The following is a 23,915-nucleotide window of genomic DNA, read 5'->3' on the forward strand; positions in this document are numbered from 1 at the left end:
GGATTAATAAAAACCCATTTTAGACAGACTCAGAATTTTTGAAATGACATGTTTTAAAAGCAGAATATATACATATTTTTAAAGTATTTACTTTTATTTATTTATTTGGCTGCACCAGGTCTTAATTGTGACACACGGAATCTTTGATCTTTGTGGCATGTGGGATCTTTATTTGTAGCATGCAGAATCTTTAGTTGCAACATGTGAACTCTTTAGTTGCAACATGTGAACTCTTTAGTTGTGGCATATGAGCTCTTTGTTGCAGCATGAGGGATCTAGTTTGCCAACCAGGGATCAAACCCAGGCCCCCTACATTGGGAGCACACGGACTCTTAGCCACTGGACCACCAGGAAAATCCAAAAACAGAATATGTTTGCAGATTTGTTTGAGAGTCACTAGTATGTATTAATTAGAAAAAAAATCAGATTTTTTTTTAGAAAATTTGCTGTTGAATTTATTCTTATTGTGTAGATTTAATTTAGAAAAGTTTCTTAAGTGCTTTATATTTTTCCTAAAGGACCTATGATTTTCATGTAATTTTAGTTATCTAGATTTAAATATGATTTTCATGAAGTCATTAAAATTGTATTACTGAATGGTGGCCATGTGTATGTACATAGATCTTTGGAAGTTTGGGGAAGCCCTGAAGCTCTTGCCAGAGAGAAAAAACTTCGTAAGGAAGCAGAAATAGAATATAGAGAAAGTAAGTACATTCAGTTTAAAGCTGAGTTAACTGAAAAGCAACTTGTAAATGAGACCTGTGTCTGTAATAACTGTGTCCTCCCTTGTGGTTGTCTACCTCTTGTGTTTGGCTTTGTTGGTTCTAGCAAATGACAGTTTTCATTTTGAGGTTTAATTATTTTATAAAAACAATATCTATTTGTTTTCCTCTCTATAGCTTTTAAAGATCATGAGAGCAAGCAAAGCTAATTTATCATTTCTATAAGACATATGACTATTAAAACTCAGGGTCTGATTTGAAGATTGTACCTGTTCTAAACGTGAATCCTAGTTTCTAAGGGGGTTGGCCTCTCAGAAGAAGCAAACAGCTGTTTAGTATCTTTATATTCACAGATAAGCTAAAGAGACCTGCATTTAAATCTACAGGAATGAAATGTTTTCTTTCTTTTTTCTAATTAACTTTTTACTGAGGTAACGTTGGTTTACATAACATTATATGTTCTATTTCTGTTTACCCTGCAACTTGATCACCACCAAAAATTTAGTTTTCATCTGATACCACACAATTGATCCATTTTTACCCATTTTTCCCTCAACCCTGCCCCTTCCCCTCCAGTAACCACTACCCTGCCTCAGATTGGTAATCAGCATTTATAGTAGGAGCCCCTTTTCCTCTTAATAGGAAATAAAATTTAGAGACATGTGGGCATTCATTCAGTTCAGTTCAGTCGCTCAGTTGTGTCTGACTCTTTGCGACCCCATGAATCGCAGCACGCCAGGCCTCCCTGTCCATCACCAACTCCCGGAGTTCACTCAAACTCATGTCCATCAAGTCGGTGATGCCATCCAGTCATCTCATCCTCTGTTGTCCCCTTTTCCTCCTGCCCCCAATTCCTCCCAGCATCAGGGTCTTTTCCAGTGAGTCAACTCTTCGCATGAGGTGGCCAAAGTACTGGAGTTTCAGCTTTAGCATCATTGCTTCCAAAGAACACCCAGGCCTGATCTCCTTCAGAATGGACTGGGGGCATTAGGGGTACTCAGTTTTTTTAAATAAGTTGATATATTTTTAAGGTATTTTCAGTGGACAGAGTTAGGAAATACTTTTTGTTTCTTAAGAGAAAATATGTAGGTTATTTTGATAAACTTACTCCTTTTCCTTTTGTATCTCTTACTCTGAAAATCTTATTTATTAATTCATTGACATCATTAATTACATTTTTAATTTGTTCTTATATGTATGTACATACATATATAAACAGAATACAGTGTTGTTTCAAACTATCAGTATTCTTGCTAGGAACGTGATTTAAGATTTCTATTTTTTTGTTGTTTTTACTGTATATCTCACTGGGGATATACAGTCAAATGCCTATGTTTTAAAGTCACTTGTAATTTCTCACTGTATGGATAAACCATCTACTAGATAGAAAAATAGGTTTGTTTGTTTCGTTTTGCTTCTGATTTTAAGAAATTTGATTTATTTTTATTTTATAATTCTGTAAAACATTTATATGGTTCCAAAGTCCCCTCAAATACTTTAAAAACAAAATACTTTAGATAAATTTAGCTTCCGTCCCTGTCTTTTCCACCCTTTTCCCTCCCTCTAGCATAGGTAATTGTTTAAAAAATTAGTTTGAGTGTTATTTTTAGTAAAATAGCATACATACTGGTAATTTAGACCCTCCTTTTCATGAATAAGGCATAGTCTATGTACTTTCTGTGCTTTTTTTTTTAAACTTGATTATATGTCCCAGAGAACATTCCATAGTAGGAAATAGAGAGGTTTCTTCATTTCTTTTATAATACTCCATTTTGGGGGGTACACCATAGTTTATTTAGTCATTTTCACCTAAGGTCGTTTCCAGTGTTTTACTGTTAAAATAATGATGCTGTGAATAGCCTTGTACATATATTAGAGGATGTACTTAAAGTACAGAATTTGAGAAAGCACACTAATAAAATATTTTTTCCTTATTTTTAAACTTTGAGCTAAAGATAGAGAATTGGTTCTTATGTCAAGCTTAAATAACTTATCTTGCTGCACTGAAACTGTACTTGTTAACAGTTCTCCTGTCCCTCTAGCCCCTGGTAGCTACTCTTTTTTTCTATGAATCTGGCTCCTATAGATACCACATATAAATGGAGTCATACAGTGTTTGTCTTTTTGACTAAGTTACCTCACTTAACATAATGTCCTCAAGGTTCATCCGTGTGACAGGATTTCCATTGTATGTATATCCCACATTGTTCAGCATTTATTTGTCCATGGACATTTTGGTTGCTTTCACTTCATGCCCATTGTGAATGGTGCTGCGATAAATTACGGTGTGAAAATAACCTCTTTGAGACAGTGCTTTCATTTTTTTTTTTTTATATATACCCAGAAGTGGTATTACTAAATCATATGATAGTTTTTAATTTTTTGAGGAACCTCTATATTATTTTCCATAGCAGTTGCAATATTTTATGATCCTACCAGTATAGTCAAGATCTCCAGTTTCTCTGCATTCCTTGCCTACACTTGTTATTTCCTCTTTCTCTTTGTTTTTGTTTTGTGGTAGTAGCCATTCTAATGGCTGTGAAGTGATACCTCATTGTGGTTTTGGTTTGCATTTCTCTGATGATTAGTGATCTGAGCATCTTTTCATATGCTTGTTGGCCAGCTGTATATCATCTTTGGAGAAAAGTCTGTCCACGTCCTTAACCCACTTTTTATCAAGTTGCAAATTCAGATTTCTTACCATCACCTGATATTTTTGTTTGTATCTGGGAGAAGACTGTTTAACATAGTCTTAGAATAATTGTGTTAATCTAAAATGTGAAAGGATAAGAATATGTACGAGCTAAATGCATTGCGTAATTCTTTTTTTATAGGACTATTTAGAAACCAAAAAATACTGAGGGAATATAGAGACTTTCTGGGAAATACCAAGGTAAGAATATTTTTCTTTTAATGTTATGTTGAGTATGTGTTTCACAGAAAATCCTGGTATCTGTCCCTGATGAAAATCTAGCATGTCTGTGATCCTATTCCAAGGTAGATCTAATCTGCTAAAAAAAATACCTTATCTTTCCATCACCAAATTTACTACCTTATCTACAAGTGTGCCAGAATACTCTTCTTTTCCTTCCTACCAGAAGGAAATTAATATTGGGACCAGTATAGAAAGCTTACCTTTAGTCCACTTCTGATTTTCTCCTAAGTCCTTCACTGGACTTGCATTCCCACCACTCCACTGAAAGAGCTGTTGTCAAAGCCACCGACACTTTCATGATGCCACGTAGTCATGTTCAGAGTCAGCCTTGCGTTTAAATTGAGCTGGAGGTGTCTCCTGTCAAGAAGTGAGCACCATACCTGGAGAAAGGGCTAGCTTTGCCAATTGTCTCTTTTCTCCTGACTTAAATTTGAGTCATTGCTCCCTTCTTGGAAAATTTAGAAATTAGCAATGATGACAACTCTAGTCATACCTTGTTTGATATGCTTTTCTTTCCCATTCATTGTATTCAAAGTTAATTCCATTTCCCTTTTGAGCCCTGCATTTCTGGCGCCCCAGTGCTGCACTGAAGACCTGGATTCTCTTCGGTGGTAGGGCCTTTGTATGTCGTGTGAGTCACTTCTATGCCTTGACAGACAACCTCTGCCCCTGCCTCTTGCTATGGAGTAATTTAGGCTGGTCCTGGGAAGAATTACTGCTAGCTTTATATCTTTTTTGCATGGAGGATCATCGGCACCAGATTTTTGAATAGCAGCTGTTTGACTTCTGAAATCTGTGTCACTTAGAGCCCTTTTGAAGATTAATACTCATCAGCCTTGAAATGTTACAGATTTTGAATAAAATTTCTATTATACTTTTTTTAAAAAATAGTAATAGAATAAGACTTTAGTATTGAATTTCCTGCTATTTTGGTATTCCTCCTAGGAACACTCACTCTCTCACTAAAGATGGTTGGTTTCCTTCTCTAAAACATAATAGGATTATTCATGTTTCCTGGAATAAAAGTACCTTCTTTACTTCTTTTTTTTTTTTTGGTCTTTTTATTATTTATTTATTTCTTACTGGAGTATGATTGTTTCTCAATGTGTCAGCTTCTGCTGTACAACAGAGTGAATCAGCCATATGTGTAAACATATCCCCTCCCTCTTGAACCTCCTCACCCGCCTACTTTGGAACCTTTTTTCTCTCTGATCCAGATACTTCCTTCTCTCTTCTATTCTTCTTCATTTTATGGGAACTCCAATAGTGAAATATGTGAACTCACTATATTTTAGGTTTGGCACAAGCACTCTCTCAGTGCTCAGTGTTCTAATTGGTATTTTATTTCTTATCCCTTTAATATTTCTACTTTTTTGTGCCTTTCCCTCTAATCCTAATTCTCTGAACTTCTTGGGATAGTCTTTCAGCATACTGAAGTGGGTGGCCACTTGCTACTCCAGGGGCTCTTCCCGACCTAGGGATTGAACCCGAGTTTCTTGTATCTCCTGCATTGCCAAGTGAATTCATTACTACTTGCGCCACCTGGGATTGAAATGATAGTGTCACTTTGAAATTACCTGTAGCTCTTTGAGTATTTTATGCTGATTTTCTTCCTAGTCCTCTGAAATCTATCCATCTGCTATGGATCTGTTGCTTTTTGAGATTTTGCTTCCCTTGCTGCTAGATTTCCTTGGACCTTGTTGCTGCTGCTGCTGCTAAGTCATTTCAGTCGTGTCCGACTCTGTGTGACCCCATAGACAGCAACCCACCAGGCTCCTCCATCCTTGGGATTCTCCAGGCAAGAATACTGGAGTGGGCTGCCATTTCCTTCTCCAATGCATGAAAATGAAAAGTGAAAGTGAAGTCGCTCAGTCATGTTTGACTCTTCGCTATCCCATGGACTGTGTAGCCCACCAGGCTCCTCCGTCCATGGGATTTTCCAGGCAAGAGTACTGGAGTGGGTTGCCATTTCCTTCTCCAGGACCTTTTTGCTATTTCTGACCTAATTATTACCAACATTTTCACCTTTTCTACTTTTCTCTCTCTTTTTGGCTGTGCCTTGAGGCTTACATAAATCTTAGCTCTTCAGGACTCCAGCAGTGGAAGAGCCCAGTCCTAACCACTGAACTGCCAGAGAATTCTCTCTGCAACCTTCTTTCAGAGCAATTTGAGCTCAGTGAATCTCTTTTTTGTTATTATAACATTCTGTTATGGTTTAAAAATCTCATTTTCCTTCCCTATCTGTCTTGTTTACTCCATAAGTTTTCAAAACTTTCTTCTAAAGAAATTTTTTTCACCTTCTACCTTAAGTAGCATGTTTTCATTTTCTACTATTCCTGTAACAATTTCATTTTTTTTCCCTGTACTAAGCAAAGGATTTGATATATTCTCATTGTAGTAAAATGCACATACACTGGTTTTTGTTTATCAGTAAATGGCATAACTCAGAAATTTGGAACCATGGTCAGACTTTATAAATGAATCACTTTAAAGCTTGCAGCTCCCTCTTTTGCTTTGTTGTCCACAGGAACTTAGTAGGTGCTTTTTAAATCCTAACCTGCAGACCTGACTGCAAAGCATTATCAGAGTGCAAAATAAAAAGAAAAGCATTTTGCTCCCCTAATGCCACATCAGCCTTGTTGTTATCCTTTCTTCATACAAAACTTATTTCTGTCAGAATCTTTGAATGTGCTGTATAGTCTGCCTAAAACATTCTTGCAGATTTTTCATGATTGCGTCCTTCTCATCACTGAACTCCTTTCCCTTAGTATTCTAATCAAAACAGCCCTCCCTGTCATACCCCCAACACTATTCCATCAGTCTCTGTCTTAGTTTCTTTATTTATCACTCTCAGACATGACGGATTTGTTCTCCCTCTTCCTATGCTAGACAGTGAGATCTGTGAAGGCAGGGACTTTGTTTACTCTTGTGCTCCAGCATCTAGAACTGTGCCAGGTATGTAGTACTTGCACAATAAATATTTCTTGAATAAATTACATAAGGGAGAATATATGACTTGCTTTAATAGAAAAGTAAAGTACAACGGTAAATGTGGAGCAGTGTGAGTATTCTCTGGGGGATCAAGGAAGGCTTTACATAGAAGGGTAACCGTTGGCCAGATACGGAAGAAGATGAGTAAAGCTTAGAGAGGTTACAGTGACATATGATAGCATTCCCGGGAGAGGAAGAGCAGGAAAAGAAACACAGAAAGTATAAATTCAAAGAGTAGCCAAAGAGTATTTAACTGAAGAAAAATATTCTCCTTGAATACGTTCTGTACTTGTTTGATTTCCTTTTGTTTTGCTCATTTTTGGAATTAAACACAGTGTGATCATTTGAGGGCTTCAGTCTTTAGAGATAGTCAGGAGTTAAATGAGGGCAACAGACTTACTGGCTTTGGCTGTTCTTGTTTTAAAAGTTAAGAAGTTGCTCAAGAAATGGAAAATTTTAGGTTATTTCAGTTCGGTATATTTTTATCACTTTATTTCTGTTTTTTAATGTAACCAACTCAGAATTTTTCTGGGAGTAGGCAGGAAATGAATTATAAGGAAATAAACAACATTCTGGAAAAGGATCTACATGCACTTTCAATTTCCATTTTCCCACAATTTAAATAGGAAAGTCTAGAGAAAAAGAATTAAGTAAATCATAATTTACTTAATTGAAGAGGCATTGATAGAGGAGGTATTTTCTGGTGTGTCAGAGTCACATATAAATATCGTCATAGTGCCTTTTGGAAAAATGTTCGAGATTTTTTTGTTTTTGTTTTGTTTTTATAGCCACGCTCTCGAACGGCATCAATTTTTTTTAAGGGGCCAGGGAAAGTGGTGATGGTTGCCATTTGCATGTAAGTACTGAAAAATAAACCTTTAAAAATAGAATTATATTGTTTTTAATGTATATATATATGAATGTATAAATTTATTACTTGGTATCTAGATAAAGATAAAGGTGCTATCTGAAAAATTTTCTTCTATTTTCATTGGTGTTTATAGAAATCTTTTTTAAAAAGTTGAATTGGCCAAAGTTACATTTAGAGTAAACCAACCTGCATTATGACTACTGAAGAGTATCTGCCCTCTATTTTTCTGCCATTTAACCCGGTAGAACATAACTGATGCTTTTGCCTCTTTCTTTTCTCCTCTGTCTTCTTGATCTCTATTATTTTGCCTACCTTTTAATCTATTGTACTGAGTAATCTATTTTAGGATGTTTATTTAAGAGCATTAATTCGTAGTTCATTAGTTTGTGCTTTTATTTCTCAAATACATATACTACATGTGTCAGGAATTTTGATGTGGTCTGGAAACATAAAGGTAAAATACATAATTCTTATTTTCAAGGACTGGAGGGGCACTAGACTAAGAGTCATTTATAATAATACAGCACAGATAGTGGTGAAAGACATGGTTAGGTTCAGAAAGTATTTAGGAGGACTGAGTAGTGATGGTGCCCAGGTTTCTGACTTGGACAATTGGATGGATACTGTACTATCGCTGAGAAAAAAGGAGCACTGGAGTCAGGGTGGGAGCAAAGAAAATAATGGGTTCCTTTTTGAGTCTGAGGTGTTTATAGGGCACCCAAGTAGAGCTGGTCAACAGAAATAATTGTTTTTGTCAGTAAAGTGGCATTAGCAGCTAAAGCTTTTTATATTGGAGGAATGTGATACAGGGTATGTAAACTGCTTTAATATATATAATATTATATAATATACTTACTGTTTATATTATATATACTGTTATATAATATACTTGATGGTTATTATTGTTAGTATATATTGGTTTGAAGCTCAGGAAGGAGACCTGAATTAGAGATAAAGACTAGAGAGTTATTAGTATACAGGTAATAATTAAAGCCATAGGAATAGTTAAGATCACCTGGAGAATGTATATGTATATACATTATAATGTATGAGGAAGGAAAAGCGCTCCTGAATAAGCCTTGAAGAATGCTCACATTTAAGAAATTGGTAGAAGACAAAAAAAAAGCCTGTAGAAGAGGCTAAGGAAGAGTAAAGAGAAAGGTGGGAAGAAAACCAGGAGTCCCGGACAGAATCGCTGGACAGGTGGCAGCTGCGAACAAGACGCATTAGAACAAATGATGCTGGGTTAATAAATTGCCTCATTCGTAAAAAAAGAAAACCAGGAGTCCGGTAGAAATCAAGGAAGACACTGTTTTAAGAAGATAGTGGCAAATGCCTCTATAAGATTAAAGAAACTATTAAAAATGTTTTCAGGAATTTAATAGCAAGAAACAGGATATTGTTAAGAACAATCTTATGAGGTGTTGGTGGCGAAGCCATTGTTTAGGGATTAAAGACCGAATACAGAATGAGGAAAACTGAGATAGCAAGAGCAAATACAGTTCTTTCAAGAAATTACCTGAAGAGGAGAGGAGAAAAGGGTCCCTGGAAGGGGATGTATAGCTCCTCATTTATTTTTATTTATTTACTTAAAAATTATGTATTTATTTACTTGGCGGCACTGGATCTTAGTTGCAGCAGTGGGACCTTTTAGTCACAGCATGCAAACTCTTAGTTGCTGCATATAGGATTCTCTGACCAGGGGTCAAACCCAAGTCTCCTGCATTGGGAGTTCAGAGTCTCAGCCACTCGACCACCGGGGAAGCCCCATGGCCCCATTTTCTCATTTATAAAATGAGGATGTTATTACTTATTAATATTTGTATAATAGTTATAGTAAAACATAATAAGTGACTAAGTTTAGTGTCTGAGATAAATTATACTAGTTATTACTGTCAGAATCTGAGCACAACTAGCTTCCTCAGGAGATAATCGTGTTTATTTCAGCATGTATGATCTTCTAGTATGACCGAGACTACTTGGTCTAGCTTTGTTTTCACCTCTAGCATCTGCCTAATTAAACAACCTGGTCTTCACCATGTCGTGTCTTTGACAGTGACCTGCTGAACAATATCACATGCTGATCTTCTTTCACCTACCTAAGACACAATTTCCTTTCTAATTCCATTTGGTCCAAATGTAGACACCCTCTTTTCTCATCAGTTCTTAAGTAATTTGTTTGCACATATCATGCCTCTTTCATTTAAATATTTAGTGAAACCATAATCTATATTCTTCAAATTTGTACTCTCTTGCCTAAAGCATAGTAAACTAGAAATCTGTTTTAATTTACTTTGAACAAAATCTTATGGGTGTGTCTATGTATAAATAAGCTTTTGGTGGGAATTTTTATCTAAATCTGTGCTAAATTATCTTTTCTTTCTCTCCTAGCAATGGATTAAACTGCTTCTTCAAATTTCTTGCTTGGATTTATACGGGTTCAGCAAGCATGTTTTCAGAAGCGATACACTCTTTATCTGATACTTGCAACCAGGTGAGGGGTAAAAGCTTTCTTACTAATTTAAAGTAATATTTTTTGAGATTTTAGTCTAAAAGTTGACATTTAAAAAACTGAATGATTCCTACAGTTGGGTTGTAAAAGAAAATGGAAGGTGTTTTACTTTTGAATGATGATATACAAAGAATTATGATCATAGTATTTGAAAACTGATTGTTATGCTTTAAAAGCTTTTAAAAATGAAGTATAAGATTATCAGATACTAGGTATTGGGCAGAGGCTTTTACGAAAGTGATTCTTACATTAAATAGAAATTTGATTTAAGAATATGGGTTCTTATAACTGTAAGAGCCAGTGGATTTGTTTGAATAAACATATAAAATAGTCACATGTGATTGATGAATTAAAATGATTTTCACCATAAACTAGTATTTTGATTTTTTCCTTGAATTTACAAATGAAAAATAATTTTTATAAAATTAAAATACCTTCTTGCTGCTGCTGCTGCTGCTAAGTCGCTTCAGTCATGTCTGACTCTGTGTGACCCCCTAGACAGCAGCCCACCAAGTTCCCCCGTCCCTGGGATTCTCCAGGCAAGAACACTGGAGTGGGTTGCCATTTCCTTCTCCAATGACGAAAGTGAATTTGCTCAGTCGTGTCCTACTCTTAGTGACCCCATGGACTGCAGCCTATCAGGCTCCTCCGTCCAGACTCCCTTTAATTCAAATTTTGAATACTACAAATCTAAGCCTTTTTTTAAGAATACAACATTTCTACTTGTATATCATTTCACATTTTATAAAACGTGGCCTGTAAAAGAAAACCCTTTTAGTTGTTATTTGTTTATCCTCCTAGTATATAAGAATGATTTGGGAGAACTTATAACAAAAAACACAGGTACATACAGTAAGAATATTTAAGACAAAGTTAAAAATAATAATAAAATGGTAAGGAGCAGGGAGACCAATTTTAATAAAAATTAAATCTGAGAACTCATAACTCACTGTGAGATAGATTAAAACCTTTTGTAAAAGTAAAGGAAAGACTCCACACTCCCAATGCATGGGGCTCAGGTTCAATCCCTGGTCAGGAAACTAGATCCCGCTTGCCACGACTAAGAGTTATACCACAGCTAAAGATCCCACATGCTGCAAAGAAGATCAAAGATCCCATGAGTGGCACCTAAGACCTGGTGCAGCCAAATAAATAAATATTTAAACAAATTTTTTTAAAGATAAGGAAAAAGTAGACACTTGCTATTAGTACTAACAATCATTTTCTTAAATTTTTATACTCAGTAATTACTTAATAACTACTATTTATATATTATTTTGCCTGTTGAGTGGGGGAGAGATGGGGGAGAGAGAAATCTATAATACACAGTACCTATTTTGTTTTAAGTTTATGTGAATATGAGAAAATTAAAATGTAAAAATAGTGCATATTATTAATTTTAGTTGTTACTTAAAACATTGAAGATACTTTTTAAGTGTCCATACTCTGAAATATGATTTAGGGTTTAAAAGCAGGTGGTAGGGGACTTGCATTGCAGTCCAGTGGTTAAAACTCCATGCTTTCACTGCAGGGGGCATGGATTTGATCCCTGGTTGGGGAACCAAGATCCCGAATGCCATGTAGCACAGCCAGTAGATAAATAAAAGCATATGGTAAACAGCTATGTATTGATCTGAAATAATAACCATATGAAAAATCAAGTTGCAAAACATGTACATAATTTAATGTTTCCGGCCATGATGGACACATGGGGACTAAGGCTCAGTCTTTTGCTATAAACAGCTAAAAAACTATACAAAGTATATTTAACAGTATTTTCAAACATTGAGCATTAACAGGGCAAGACTGTGATCACTGAGGAAGGGGAACAGGTGAATTAAATTATGATCACTGATTTTTTGCTTGGAGGCACTTTTGGGATAGCGGAGGAGGGTGGGTTACCCATCATTGAGTTGAGAAGTTAGAAATTAGGGTTCAGTGAGTCTGAGGTGGCTAGAAATTACAAGGCAGATTACACAGAGGAGGGAGCTATACAGACAAAAAGCTATAGAAGTCTACCTAGGGTTTTCCTTGAGTTGAATCTTTGCTGAGGTTTTGTTACACATGTGTCAGGTAAAGCACCATGAGACTAGGCAAAGAACCAGCAGGGAACATTAACCTGAGTAAACCCTAGAGTTCACAAAGGGCTTGGATTAAGTTCTGACATTCTAAGATTGAAAGTCCTGACTGATTACCCAGGCCAACAGAAGGCTTAGACTTTGGTAGTAGGGCTAAATTAACTTAGTTGTAAAGTTTTAGAACCTTTCTGACAAAAATCTAGAGGATCATGCTGATTTGCAAGTAACTTAATTACCTGCCAGAACAAATCCCTATACTTACTAAAAGGAAGACAACAAATTCCAGACATGCAGTATAACATTCATGGTGTTCAGCACCTAATTTAAAAAATTTATAATAGACAACCAGGAAGCAGAAGATTTGACATTCAACCAGGAGAAAAATTAGTGAATAGAAACAGGCTCAATTGACATATGATAGAATTAGCAGACAAGGATAAATGGCTATTAAAGGTGCATTCATATTATGTATCAAAAGAAAATATGAATATAATGAGAAGAGAAATGGAAGATAGAAGAACCAAATGGAAATTTTAGAGCTGAAAAATATATCTGATATGAAAAATCCAATGTATAGAATTAAGAGCAGATTAGACTTTGTGGAAAGCATGATCAGTAAACAAGTAAACATGACTGTAGAAAGCATTCATACTAACACTAGAGTGAAAAAAGACTTAAAAAAAAATGAAGGGAGCCTTAGATATATGGGACGTTATCAAGAGAATTATATCAAACATGTAAGGAAGAAATAATAACCAGTAGTACACAGACTTTCAGATATAGAGGAGAAGGAAACACTTTTCGTTTCCTCTAATAAAGCTAGCGTAACCCTGATTGTTGTTTAATTGCTAAGTTGTATCTGACTCTTTTTAAACCCCAAGGACTATGGCCTGCCAGACTCCTCTGTTTGGGACTTTTGAGGCAAGAATACTGGAATGGGTTGCCATTTCCTTCTGAAGGAGATCTTCCCGACCCAGGGTCCAATCTCCTGCATTGGCAGGTGAATTCTTTACCACTAGGCCACTAGGGAAGACCGTCTTAACCCTGATCTAAAACCTTAAAGATAAAAAGAAAAAAATATGGACCCATATCTATCATTAACATAGATGTAGATATCCTTTCAGTTCAGTTCATTCGCTCAGTAGTGTCTTGACTCTTTGCGACCCCGTAAACCACAGCACGCCAGGCCACCCTGTCCATTACTAACTCCTGGAGTCCACTCAAACCATGTCCATGTGTCGGTGATGCCATCCAACCGTCTCATCCTCCGTCGTCCCCTTCTCCTCCTGCCCTCAATCTTTCCCAGTATCAGGGTCTTTTCCAGTGAGTCAGCTCGCCACATCAGGTGGCCAAAGTATTGGAGTTTCAGCCTCAGCATCAGTCCTTCCAAAGAACACCCAGGACTGATCTCCTTTAGGATGGATGGTTGGATCTCCTTGCAGTCCAAGGGACCCTCAAGAGTCTTCTCCAGCACCACAGTTCAAAAGCATCAATTCTTTGGCGCTCAGCCTTCTTTATAGTCCGACTCTCACATCCATACATGACCACTGCAGAAACCATAGCCTTGACTAGATGGACCTTTGTTGGCAAAGTAATGTCTCTGCTTTTTAATATGCTGTCTAGGTTGGTCATAACTTTGCTTCCAAGGAGTAAGCGTCATTTAATTTCATGGCTGCAATCACCATTTACAGTGATTTTGGAGCCCAGAAAAATAAAGGCAACCACTGTTTCCACTGTTTCCATCTATTTGCCATGAAGTAATAGGACTAGATGCCATGATCTTAGTTTTCTGAATGTTGAGCTTTAAGCCAACTTTTTCACTCTCCTCTTTCACTTTCATCAAGAGGCTCTTTAGTTCTTCTTCACTTTCTGCCATAAGGGTGGTGTCGTCTGCATATCTGAGGTTATTGATATTTCTCCTGGCAATCTTGATTCCAGCCTGTGCTTCCTCCAGCCCAGCATTTCTCATGATTTACTCTGTACATAAGTTAAATAAGCAGGGTGACAATATACAGCCTTGACATACTCCTTTTCCTATTTGGCAGCAGTCTGTTATTCCATGTCCAGTTCTAACTGTTGCTTCCTGACCTGTATACAGGTTTCTCAAGAGGCAGGTCAGGTGGTCTGGTATTCCCATCTCTCAGAATTTTCTACAATTTATTGTGATCCACACAGTCAAAGGCTTAGGCATAGTCAATAAAGTAGAAATAGATGTTTTTTCTGGAACTCCCTTGCTTTTCCAATGATCCACCAGATGTAACGCTGAAGAAGCTGAAGTTGAATGGTTCTATGAAGACCTATAAGACCTTCTAAAACTAACACCCCAAAAAGATGTCCTTTTCATTATAGGGGACTGGAATGCAAAAGTAGGAACTCAAGAAACACCTGGAGTAACAGGCAAATTTGGCCTTGGAGTACAGAATGAAGCAGGGCAAAGGCTAACAGAGTTCTGCCAAGAGAACGCACTGGTCATAGCAGATACCCTCTTCCAACAACACAAGAGAAGATTCTACACATGGACATCACCAGATGGTCAACACTGAATCAGATTGATTATTTCCTTTGCAGCCAAAGCTGATGGAGAAACTCTATACAGTCAGCAAAAGCAAGACCAGGAGTGGACTGTGGTTCAGATCATGAACTCCTTACTGCCAAATTCAGACTTAAATTGAAGAAAGTGGGGAAAACCACTAGACCATTGAGGTATGACCTAAATCAAATCCCTTATGACTATACAGTGGAAGTGAGAAATAGATTTAAGGGACTGGATCTGATAGTGTGCCTGATGAACTATGGACGGAGGTTCGTGACATTGTACAGGAGACAGGGAGCAAGACCATCCCCAAGAAAAATGCAAAAAAGCAAAATTGCTGTCTGAGGAGGCCTTACAAATAGCTGTGGAAAGGCGAGAAGCAAAAAGCAAAGGAGAAAAGGAAAGATATACCTGTTTGAATGCAGAGTTCCAAAGAATAGCAAGGAGAGATGAGAAAGCCTGCCTCAGCGATCAGTGCAAGGAAATGGAGGAAAACAATAGAATGGGAAAGACTAGAGATCTCTTCAAGAAAATTAGAGATACCAAGGGAACATTTTATGCAAAGATGGGCTCAATAAAGGACGGAAATGGTATGGACCTAAGAGAAGCAGAAGATATTAAGAAGAGGTGGCAAGAATTCACAGAAGAACTGTACAAGAAAGATCTTCACGACCCAGATAATCACGAAGGTGTGATCATTCACACTCACCTAGAGCCAGACATCCTGGAATGTGAAGTCAGGTGGCCCTTAGGAAGCATCACTACGAACAAAGCTAGTGGAGGTGATGGAATTTCAGTTGAGCTGTTTCAAATGCTAAAAGATGATGCTGTGAAAGTGCTGCACTCAATATGCCAGCAAATTTGGAAAACTCAGCAGTGGCCACAGGACTGGAAAAGGTCAGTTTTCATTCCAATCCCAAAGGTAATACCAAAGAATGCTCAAACTACCGCACAATTGCACTCATCTCACACGCTAGTAAAGTAATGCTCAAAATTCGCCAAGCCTGGCTTCAGCAGTATGTGAACCATGAACTTCTAGCTGTTCAAGCTGGTTTTAGAAAAGGCAGAGGAACTGGAGATCAAATTGCCAACATCTGCTGGATCATCAAAAAAGCAAGATATCCTTTAGATATAATCAAATTGAATCTAGCAATATACAAAAATTATAATACATCATGATCAAGTGAATATTCTAGGAATACAAATTTAAATTTTCAAAGTCAGTAGAAGATTAATATACAAAAATCTATTGCATTTCTACTATCAGCAAGCAAATGGAGAATGAAATTTTTAATAAATTCCATTTATAATATTAAATATATAGGAGTAAATTTAAGAAAAGATGTGTAAGACTTTAACACTGAAAACTTAAAATATAACTGGAGGAAGTTAAGACCTAAGGAAATGGATAGAGATACTATGATTATGGATTGGATTACTGCATTAATTAATATGTCTAATTTCCCTAAATTAATTTATGGATTTAATGTAATCCATCAGACTTTTTTTGTTAGAAATTGACAAACATTAAATTCTAAAATTTATATGCAAATATAAAGAACCTGGAATATTCAAAGCAATCTAAAAAAAATTTTTGGAGGATTTTAAGACTTATTTCAGAGCATAATAATTAAGACAGTAGGGAATTCCCTGGTGGCTCAGACTGTAAGAATCTGCCTGCAGTCAGGAGAGACAGGTTCCATCCCTAGGTGGAGAAGATCCCCTGGAGAAGGAAATAGCTACCCACTCCAGAATTCTTACCTGGAGAATTCCATGGGCAGAGGAGCCCGGCGGGCTATAGTCCATGGAATCGCAGAGTCAGACATGCCTGAACAACTAACACTTTCAAGGTACTGGCACAAGGACTGACAGGTCAGGAGAACAGAGTAGAGGGTCCAACAGTTACACAGCTGATTTTTGACAAAGGCATCAAAGCAGTTCAGTGAAGAATAGAAACTCTTCAACAAGTGGTATGGGAATAATTAGATATTCACATGGGTAAAAAAACAAAGGATGTCAACTTATACAAATGCCTTTATGCCTCGTACAAATTTAAGGTGGACCCAGAAGTACCAGCTAACACTATGAAAATATTAGAAGAAAACCTAGGAGAATATCTTCTAGGCCTTTGGGTAAGCAGAGATTTCTTAAATAGGACACAGGAATAGGACCATAAAATAAGAAAAACTTCATCAGAATTAAAAATTCTTACTAAGGACACTTTTAAGACAATAAATAGATAAGTTGCAGATAGGGAGAAAATATTGGTAAAGCTTATAATCTGACAAAAGACTGTTATCCAGGATAAATAAAGAACTTCTGTTTTGTTATTGTTATTCAGTTCCTAAGTCACATGTGACTTTGTGACCCCACCGACTGTAGGACACCAGGCTTCCCTGTCCTTCACCAACTCCTGGAGTTGCTAACATTCATGTCCATTGAGTCAGTGATGCTATTCAACCATCTCATCTGCTGCTGCTCTCTTCTTTTGCCTTTAATCTTTCCCAGCATCATGGTCTTTTCCAGTGAGTCAGTGGCCAAAGTATTGGAGCTTCAGCTATAACTCAGTATTAAAAAGAAAATCTAAGTTTTTTAAAAAAGGCTGAAGATTTGAAAAGGTATTTCACAAAAATACATGAATGTAGTTGATGGACACAAGGAGGTGTTCAACACTGTTCATCATCAGGAAATGTATATTGAGACCCAAACAGGACCTCTCTACACATCCACTATAATGATTAAAATTTAAAAGCCTGACAGTCAAATGTTGGGTTAAGATGCAGAGCACCCAAACCTTTTAGATATTGCTGATGGAGTGTAAAATGTTATAACCACTCTTAAATTAGTCAGTTTCTTGTAAACATATGTCTATTGCTGGACTCAGCGATTCCCCTCCTGAATATTTAACCAAGAGAAATGGGCACAAAGGTCCACAAAGACTTATATAAGAATGTTTATAGCACTGTAAAGGTGCTGTAATGGACAAAAAATTGGAATCAACACAAATGTTCATTAACAGTGGAATAAACAAATTGTGGTATACTCATACAGTGGAATATTGTCTAGCAATAAAAAGAAAAAATGAAGTTCTTCTCTGTAACAGCATATATGCATCTCCAACAGTATGTTAAATAAAAGATGGCAAATACCAAAGAGTAGTAATTGCATGATTTCCATTTACATTAAATTCTAGAACTTTGACTTTAATCTTTGGAGAACAGCATTAGTGATATCTTATTTTTATAAGAATAAATATGGCCCATATTAAATTTATAGAACTTGTGATATCTCACACTTCATTGCACAGCCAGCCTGAACATTAAGTATTTTAAAAATGATTGAACACTCATTGACTATTTTGTAAACATTATAAACACACATATATAGTGTGAATTAATAATAAGTATTTCAATTTTAGTATACCAGTTTTAAAATTATATGTTCTTAATTTACTCTCATTCTCTTAGTTTAATTTATTGAAAAGCCATCATCCATTTTGGGTATTTTGACCCTCTTTTCCTTTGGAATCAAGTAGGAAAAAAGTTGTAATATTCTTGGTTTTTAGGATAGAATTTCCAATATCAAAACTTAAGTCTGGTATTTATTTGTTTTAGTCATTTACAGGGTGGTATAATCTCCATATATTTTACAAAAGAAAATGTTTTCTATTAAATGCATGGTAACCTACAGAGAAACCTCAACTGTGAAGAATTTGGTTATCTTGAAAGTTTACCTATTTGATACCATGCTGAAAAAATGGAAAATCCCCGGCTTAGTCGAATAAAATTACATAGGATATTCACTCAGAGGCTTTGTATTTTTATTAGATAAATAATTTTAATAAGGTAATGTTTTTCAGATTTCTAAATTTACATGAAATTATTAGAAAAGATACTTAGTGCAAACATAATGCTGAGCAGTTCCAGTGAATCAGTCTTTTTTAACAAAAGATATGATCAATATCAAACAAACAGAAATAAAGGAAGAAAAGAGGAAGGCAAAGGAGGAAGGAAAGGAAGATGGTAACCAATATAAAAGACATTTTTGCATTTTTGTCATGCAAAATTTTGTCATTTTGTCATGACTTTTTTCCCTGAAGGAATAAAAGTTTTGTTGTAATTAGTCTTCCATCTTTATTTCTTCCTTCCACACTCCACATAGTCACTGCTGTGTATACATTGATATGTATACTTTATGCACATCGTTTTGGAGTTTTACTAAAAATGTAAATGTGTCATAGAATAGAATAGTTGCTCAGTCATGTCCGATTCTTTGCAACCCCGTATCTGTAGCTTGCCAGGCTCCTCTGCCCATGAAATTCTCCAGGCAAGAAAATGAGTGAGTAGCCATTCCCTTCTCCAGGGGATCTTCCTGACCCAGAGATCAAACCCAGGTCTCCTGCATTGCTGACAGATTCTTTACCTTCCAAGCCACTAGAGAAGCCCAAATGTATCATGTGTATACACAATTTGTACTCTTTAAATCTTATATTTGTTCAGTTTATACAAGCTAATTCTTCCTGTAAAAAATTAGGTATTACAGGCTACCCTAATCCTACTTTTCTCCTCAGAGGTCAAATGTGAGTTCTTCCAGGCTTTTTCCTATGATTTACATTATATGTTGTTTACTAAAACTACAAAACACAAGTTCTTTTGTATTATACATACCGTTTCTAAACTTGCTTTTTTCCCTTTCACTGAATTATGTCTTGGAGCTTTCACCATGTCAGCATAGAGAGCTGTATCCCAACTATTCTTTTACACTGAGGTAGAGGACACTTATTATTTGGTTGTATCATGATTTATTCTGCCATTCCTCATTGAAGAAGCTTTAGGTTGCTCTTATTTCTCAGCTTTATAAGCAGTGTTTTATAAAGCCCTTTCTGGTTGTCTTTATGTCTCGATGGCAAGTACTAGAAACCAGAATTGCTGGGTTATTGGACATACGTGTGTTAAGTGTTTCTTTGTTGTTGTCAGGTTGTGCCCTCTAGACTGGCTTTGCCTCATTATACTCCCTGTCTTGCTAATGATCATTTACTTTTTTTTCTTCCATAGGCCTTATTAGCATTGGGCATCAGTAAGTCTGTTCAGACACCAGATCCTACTCATCCGTAAGGACTCTGTCTATTATGTTTTCATTTGTTTTGGCAGTAAGTCGTCGAATTATAGATATGTCCTGAAGTTTTATATACCTGCAGCTTTGTGTTAAAGAGTTGGTCCTTTCTTCTGCTGTAGTATCTAAAATGCAGGATTCAACTGCTTTGTCAAAGTAAATTCAAGGTCTAATTTGAAAATGGAGTTCAAATTATTTTTATTCTTTGTAATGTAACATAAAGATCTTGTCCTCTTTGTATTTGATAATTAATAACAAAGCCCATATTTTGATCTTGGAGTTGTTTTATTTGGTCAAAGGAAGTACATATATTTCACGTTTGGACTAATAGGCCACTCTTAAATTTTAATGATAATTTTCTATTAAATTCATGCTTAATATATTTTAATCCCCTTATTGTCATTTGGAGATAGTATTCTGTTAATGTTTCAAAATGACTTATTTTTAAAAGAAATGTGCTCTTTAGCACATATTGTTTTGAATTATGTTAGTTATTTGATACAAAGACTTGCTACTGCTTCTATTAATATAACCAGGTAAAATTTTTGGATTCTATGTGTATTTTTTTCTTTTTTTAACAAGCTTCGGTAATAGAATTTGAGCAATCAAATTTGCCTTAAGGCAAAAGAAGTATACTTTTATTTCTGTATAGGAGTCGGCCTCTGTGCTTTATATATCTTGAAATCCAGACACTCCTGTTTTCTTATAAAAGCATATTTTGAGTATCCTGTAACTGTCAGTAAGCTTTTATATGCCAAAAATTTTAAAACAGGGTGAAATTGAAAATTTTTAGGTGTGTAGCTTTCATAAGATATTTTCAACAATCTACTTTAGTGCTGCCTGATAGAATTTTTTATAATAATAGGAGTGTTTATGTATATCTACTCAGTATGTTAGTCACTAGCTACATGTGGCTGTTGAGCACTGGAAATGTGGCAGGTGCAATTGAAGAATTATGTTAAAATTTTATTTAGTTTTACTTAATTTTCATTTAAATAGTCTTTATGTAGCTAGTGACATATTGGATAATGCAGATCTACATACTTTAAAATTTCGGTAAGAATATACAAATTCCTTGAAAACACATAAAATGAAAGTAATGCTATTTACTTTAGATCTTAAGTTATCTTAAATATATATAGTCTATCTATGTGGGAAAAACTTTAGAAGAATGTTAATTTTTCTAAATCAAGCTTATAGAACACTGTCACATCTATAAACTGATAATTTCCTATGGTAAGATTACATATTTGCAAAGGAATTAAAAAAACAATTTTAATTAAGATTCCAAGCAAGAATACTGGAGTGGGTTACCATATCCTACTCTAGAGGATCTCCCCAACCCAGGTATTGAACCTGTGTCTCTTGCATCTCCTGTATTGATAGGCAGATCCTTTACCACTGTACCACCTGGGAAGCCCTTTTAAATTAAGAACTCTTATTTAAATTTGCATCTACTCTAGGGTTACCATGTTTGAATTTGGGGGTTAATCTCCCAGAAACTTTTGTATGAATGAGTGATTCTTTCCCTCTCATATTATCTCATATTTTTAAATTTATTACTCACTATTTTATTGGTACATACAGTACTACAAAGTAATGCACATGTTAACCAAAGACTCTTAAAGAATAATTGTGACTTAACCAAAAAATTGTCACCAAAACACCCAGAAAACTGAAGCTCTTAGTCTTTTAATAATAGTAGTGAGTTACTGTGTGTTAAATTCTACAGAATCCACAAAAAATATCTAGCATCAAATTATAGGTAATATAAATTATGTAAGATAGCATTTAATTAGAAACTTCATTACAAGGAAATTGAAATGTTACCCTGTTCATTAAACATTTGACTACATTAAAAAAAATAAAATGTATCTGTGGTATTTAAGAGTAAAGTTGCTGTAGTAAATCAAAGCAAATTATAAGAAAGAGGGATTAGCCAAAACCTGAATTAAATCATATTCACTATACTTTTATATAGTTTCAAAGATCTTGCAGTTTTTTCCACTTTATATGTTATTTTCTGATTAGATTTGAATTTGGCACTTACCTTTTACTTAACTATAAAATCATAACCTCTTGATGTTGTAAGAGGCTTTTTTTCATTGAACTATTAAACATATTTTGGAAGGAAATAATTTGTATTTCTTGTAAACTGTTTGTTTTTAATTTTTCAGGTATGGATTTTCAAATATGCGCTATATTGCTTCACTAATTAGTGGTGTTGGTATATTCATGATGGGCGCAGGATTATCTTGGTACCATGGAATCATGGGATTGCTCAATCCTCAACCAATAGAATCTCTTCTATGGGTAATTTTCTCCTTCCCTGCCCCCTCAGTGTTAAAGTAATATGAAATAACAGTTAAGTACAGTAGAATACCTTTGTTATATTAATGTTAAAGATTGGGACCAAATATACCTTCTTGACTGAAATATAGGATTATATTACACATACACATACCTGTATGTGTTTTTTAGGATGTGACTGAACCTGACCTCTAAATCCATATGATTCAGTGATGTTGAGCAAGAGTATCTCTTTAGGTACAGTTGTTAAGCACTGTATCCTTGGTTAAAATTTTGGACAGTTCTATTAATTTCTGCTGTTACTAAAAGCAGAAAGGCCAGAAGACCTCTGTTCAGTTTTAGTACTAAGAATAACCTGTCAGTAGTTAAAATATCCATTCCCTCGTAACAGTCATATGTTAGAATTTTTCTTAAAATTAAAGCCTCTTCTTTCCCACGTTCTGGTCGGAACCCTACATGGGAGAATGGGAGTGTGGTTCCCTTCTGTGTTTTTTTCACCCAAGGGCCTGTACTCTTCTCTCCTGCTCCCTAGGCTGCCTCTGGCAGCACTGAAGGTAGAGATAGGGGACAGAAAAGTACCGCGCTGCGGATACCAGCACCACCTTGCACTGGTGTCTGCTGGCCTTCGTAGGAACCTAAAGCTGTCTTTTTTCTTCTCATGGGAACTTGTTGGAGATTACCCTGCTCGGCAGCTGAGACCATAGCTCCCCTGACGAGTGCAGATTGGTCATGTGGCAGCCCTGTCAGCTTTTGTATCTCATGGTGTAGTTCCAGACTATTTCTGCTGATGTTGCCAGTAAGATTCAGTGGAAGGAGACTAAAATTGAGACAGGAAAACCTGTATTCTAGTTCTTATTTCAATATTCTCTCCATATACTCAAGCAAATCACGTAGTTTGGGAAATCTTAACTTTCCTTAACAGGATGAGGAGAACATTAAAGTGGGTTCAGAATTTTTAAACCTGTATTTCAGGGAAGGCTGGGGTTCCAAAAATTCTATATTTGAATTTTAAAATTTTATATAAAATTTGTCATTTGAATTTCGTATAAAACTTTAAAAAAATCTGTGTTATTTCTTTCTGTATGTCTTGGACTAATGCACAAAGCTGTTTTTGATAGTTCAGTTCAGTTGCTCAGTTGCGTCCAACTTTTTGTTACCGCATGAACTGCAGCACGCCAGGCTTCCCTGTCCATCACCAACTCCCGGAGTTTACCCAAACTCATGTTCATTGAGTTGGTGATGCCGTCCAACCGTCTCATCATCTGTTGTCCCCTTCTCCTCCTGCCCCCAATCCCCCACAGCATCAGGGTCTTTTCAAATGAGTCAGCTCTTCACATCAGGTGGCCACAATATTGGAGTTTCAGCTTCAACATCAGGTTGGATCTCCTTGCAGTCCAAGGGACCCTCAAGAGTCTTCACCAGCACCACAGTTCAAAAGCATCAAATCTTTGGCGCTCAGCTTTCTTTTATAGTCCAACTCTCACATCCATACATGACTGCTGGAAAAAACATGGCTTTGACTAGACAGACCTTTGTTGGCAAAGTAATGTCTCTGCTTTTGAATATGCCATCTAGGTTGGTCATAACTTTCCTTCCAAGGAGTAAGTGTCTTTTAATTTCATGGCTGCAGTCACCATCTGCAGTGATTTTGGAGCCCCCCAAAATAAAGTCTGACACTGTTTCCATTGTTTCCCCATCTATTTGCCATGAAGTGATGGGACCAGATGCCATGATCTTAGTTTTCCAAATGTTGAGTTTCAAGCCAACTTTTTCACTCTCTTTCTTCACTTTCATCAAGAGCCTCTTTAGTTCTTCTTCACTTTCTGCCATAAGGGTGGTGTCATCTCCATA

At 36.0% G+C, this 23,915-nt stretch overlaps 1 protein-coding gene across 1 annotated transcript in view; it reads left to right on the forward strand.

Annotated features, from left to right (window-relative positions):
- Positions 1-23,915, forward strand: part of SLC30A9 (solute carrier family 30 member 9) — an 80,719-nt gene that overhangs the window by 30,416 nt on the left and 26,388 nt on the right. The window contains exons 6-11 of the mRNA XM_013964616.2: positions 622-704; positions 3,557-3,615; positions 7,437-7,504; positions 9,911-10,013; positions 19,697-19,752; positions 21,932-22,067. Coding sequence (XP_013820070.1) covers positions 622-704; positions 3,557-3,615; positions 7,437-7,504; positions 9,911-10,013; positions 19,697-19,752; positions 21,932-22,067 — 505 coding nt within the window. The remainder of the gene's footprint in view (positions 1-621; positions 705-3,556; positions 3,616-7,436; positions 7,505-9,910; positions 10,014-19,696; positions 19,753-21,931; positions 22,068-23,915) is intronic.

The sequence above is a fragment of the Capra hircus genome, chromosome 6 (genome assembly GCF_001704415.2).
Source record: "Capra hircus breed San Clemente chromosome 6, ASM170441v1, whole genome shotgun sequence".
In the NCBI taxonomy this organism is placed as follows: Eukaryota; Metazoa; Chordata; class Mammalia; order Artiodactyla; family Bovidae; genus Capra; species Capra hircus.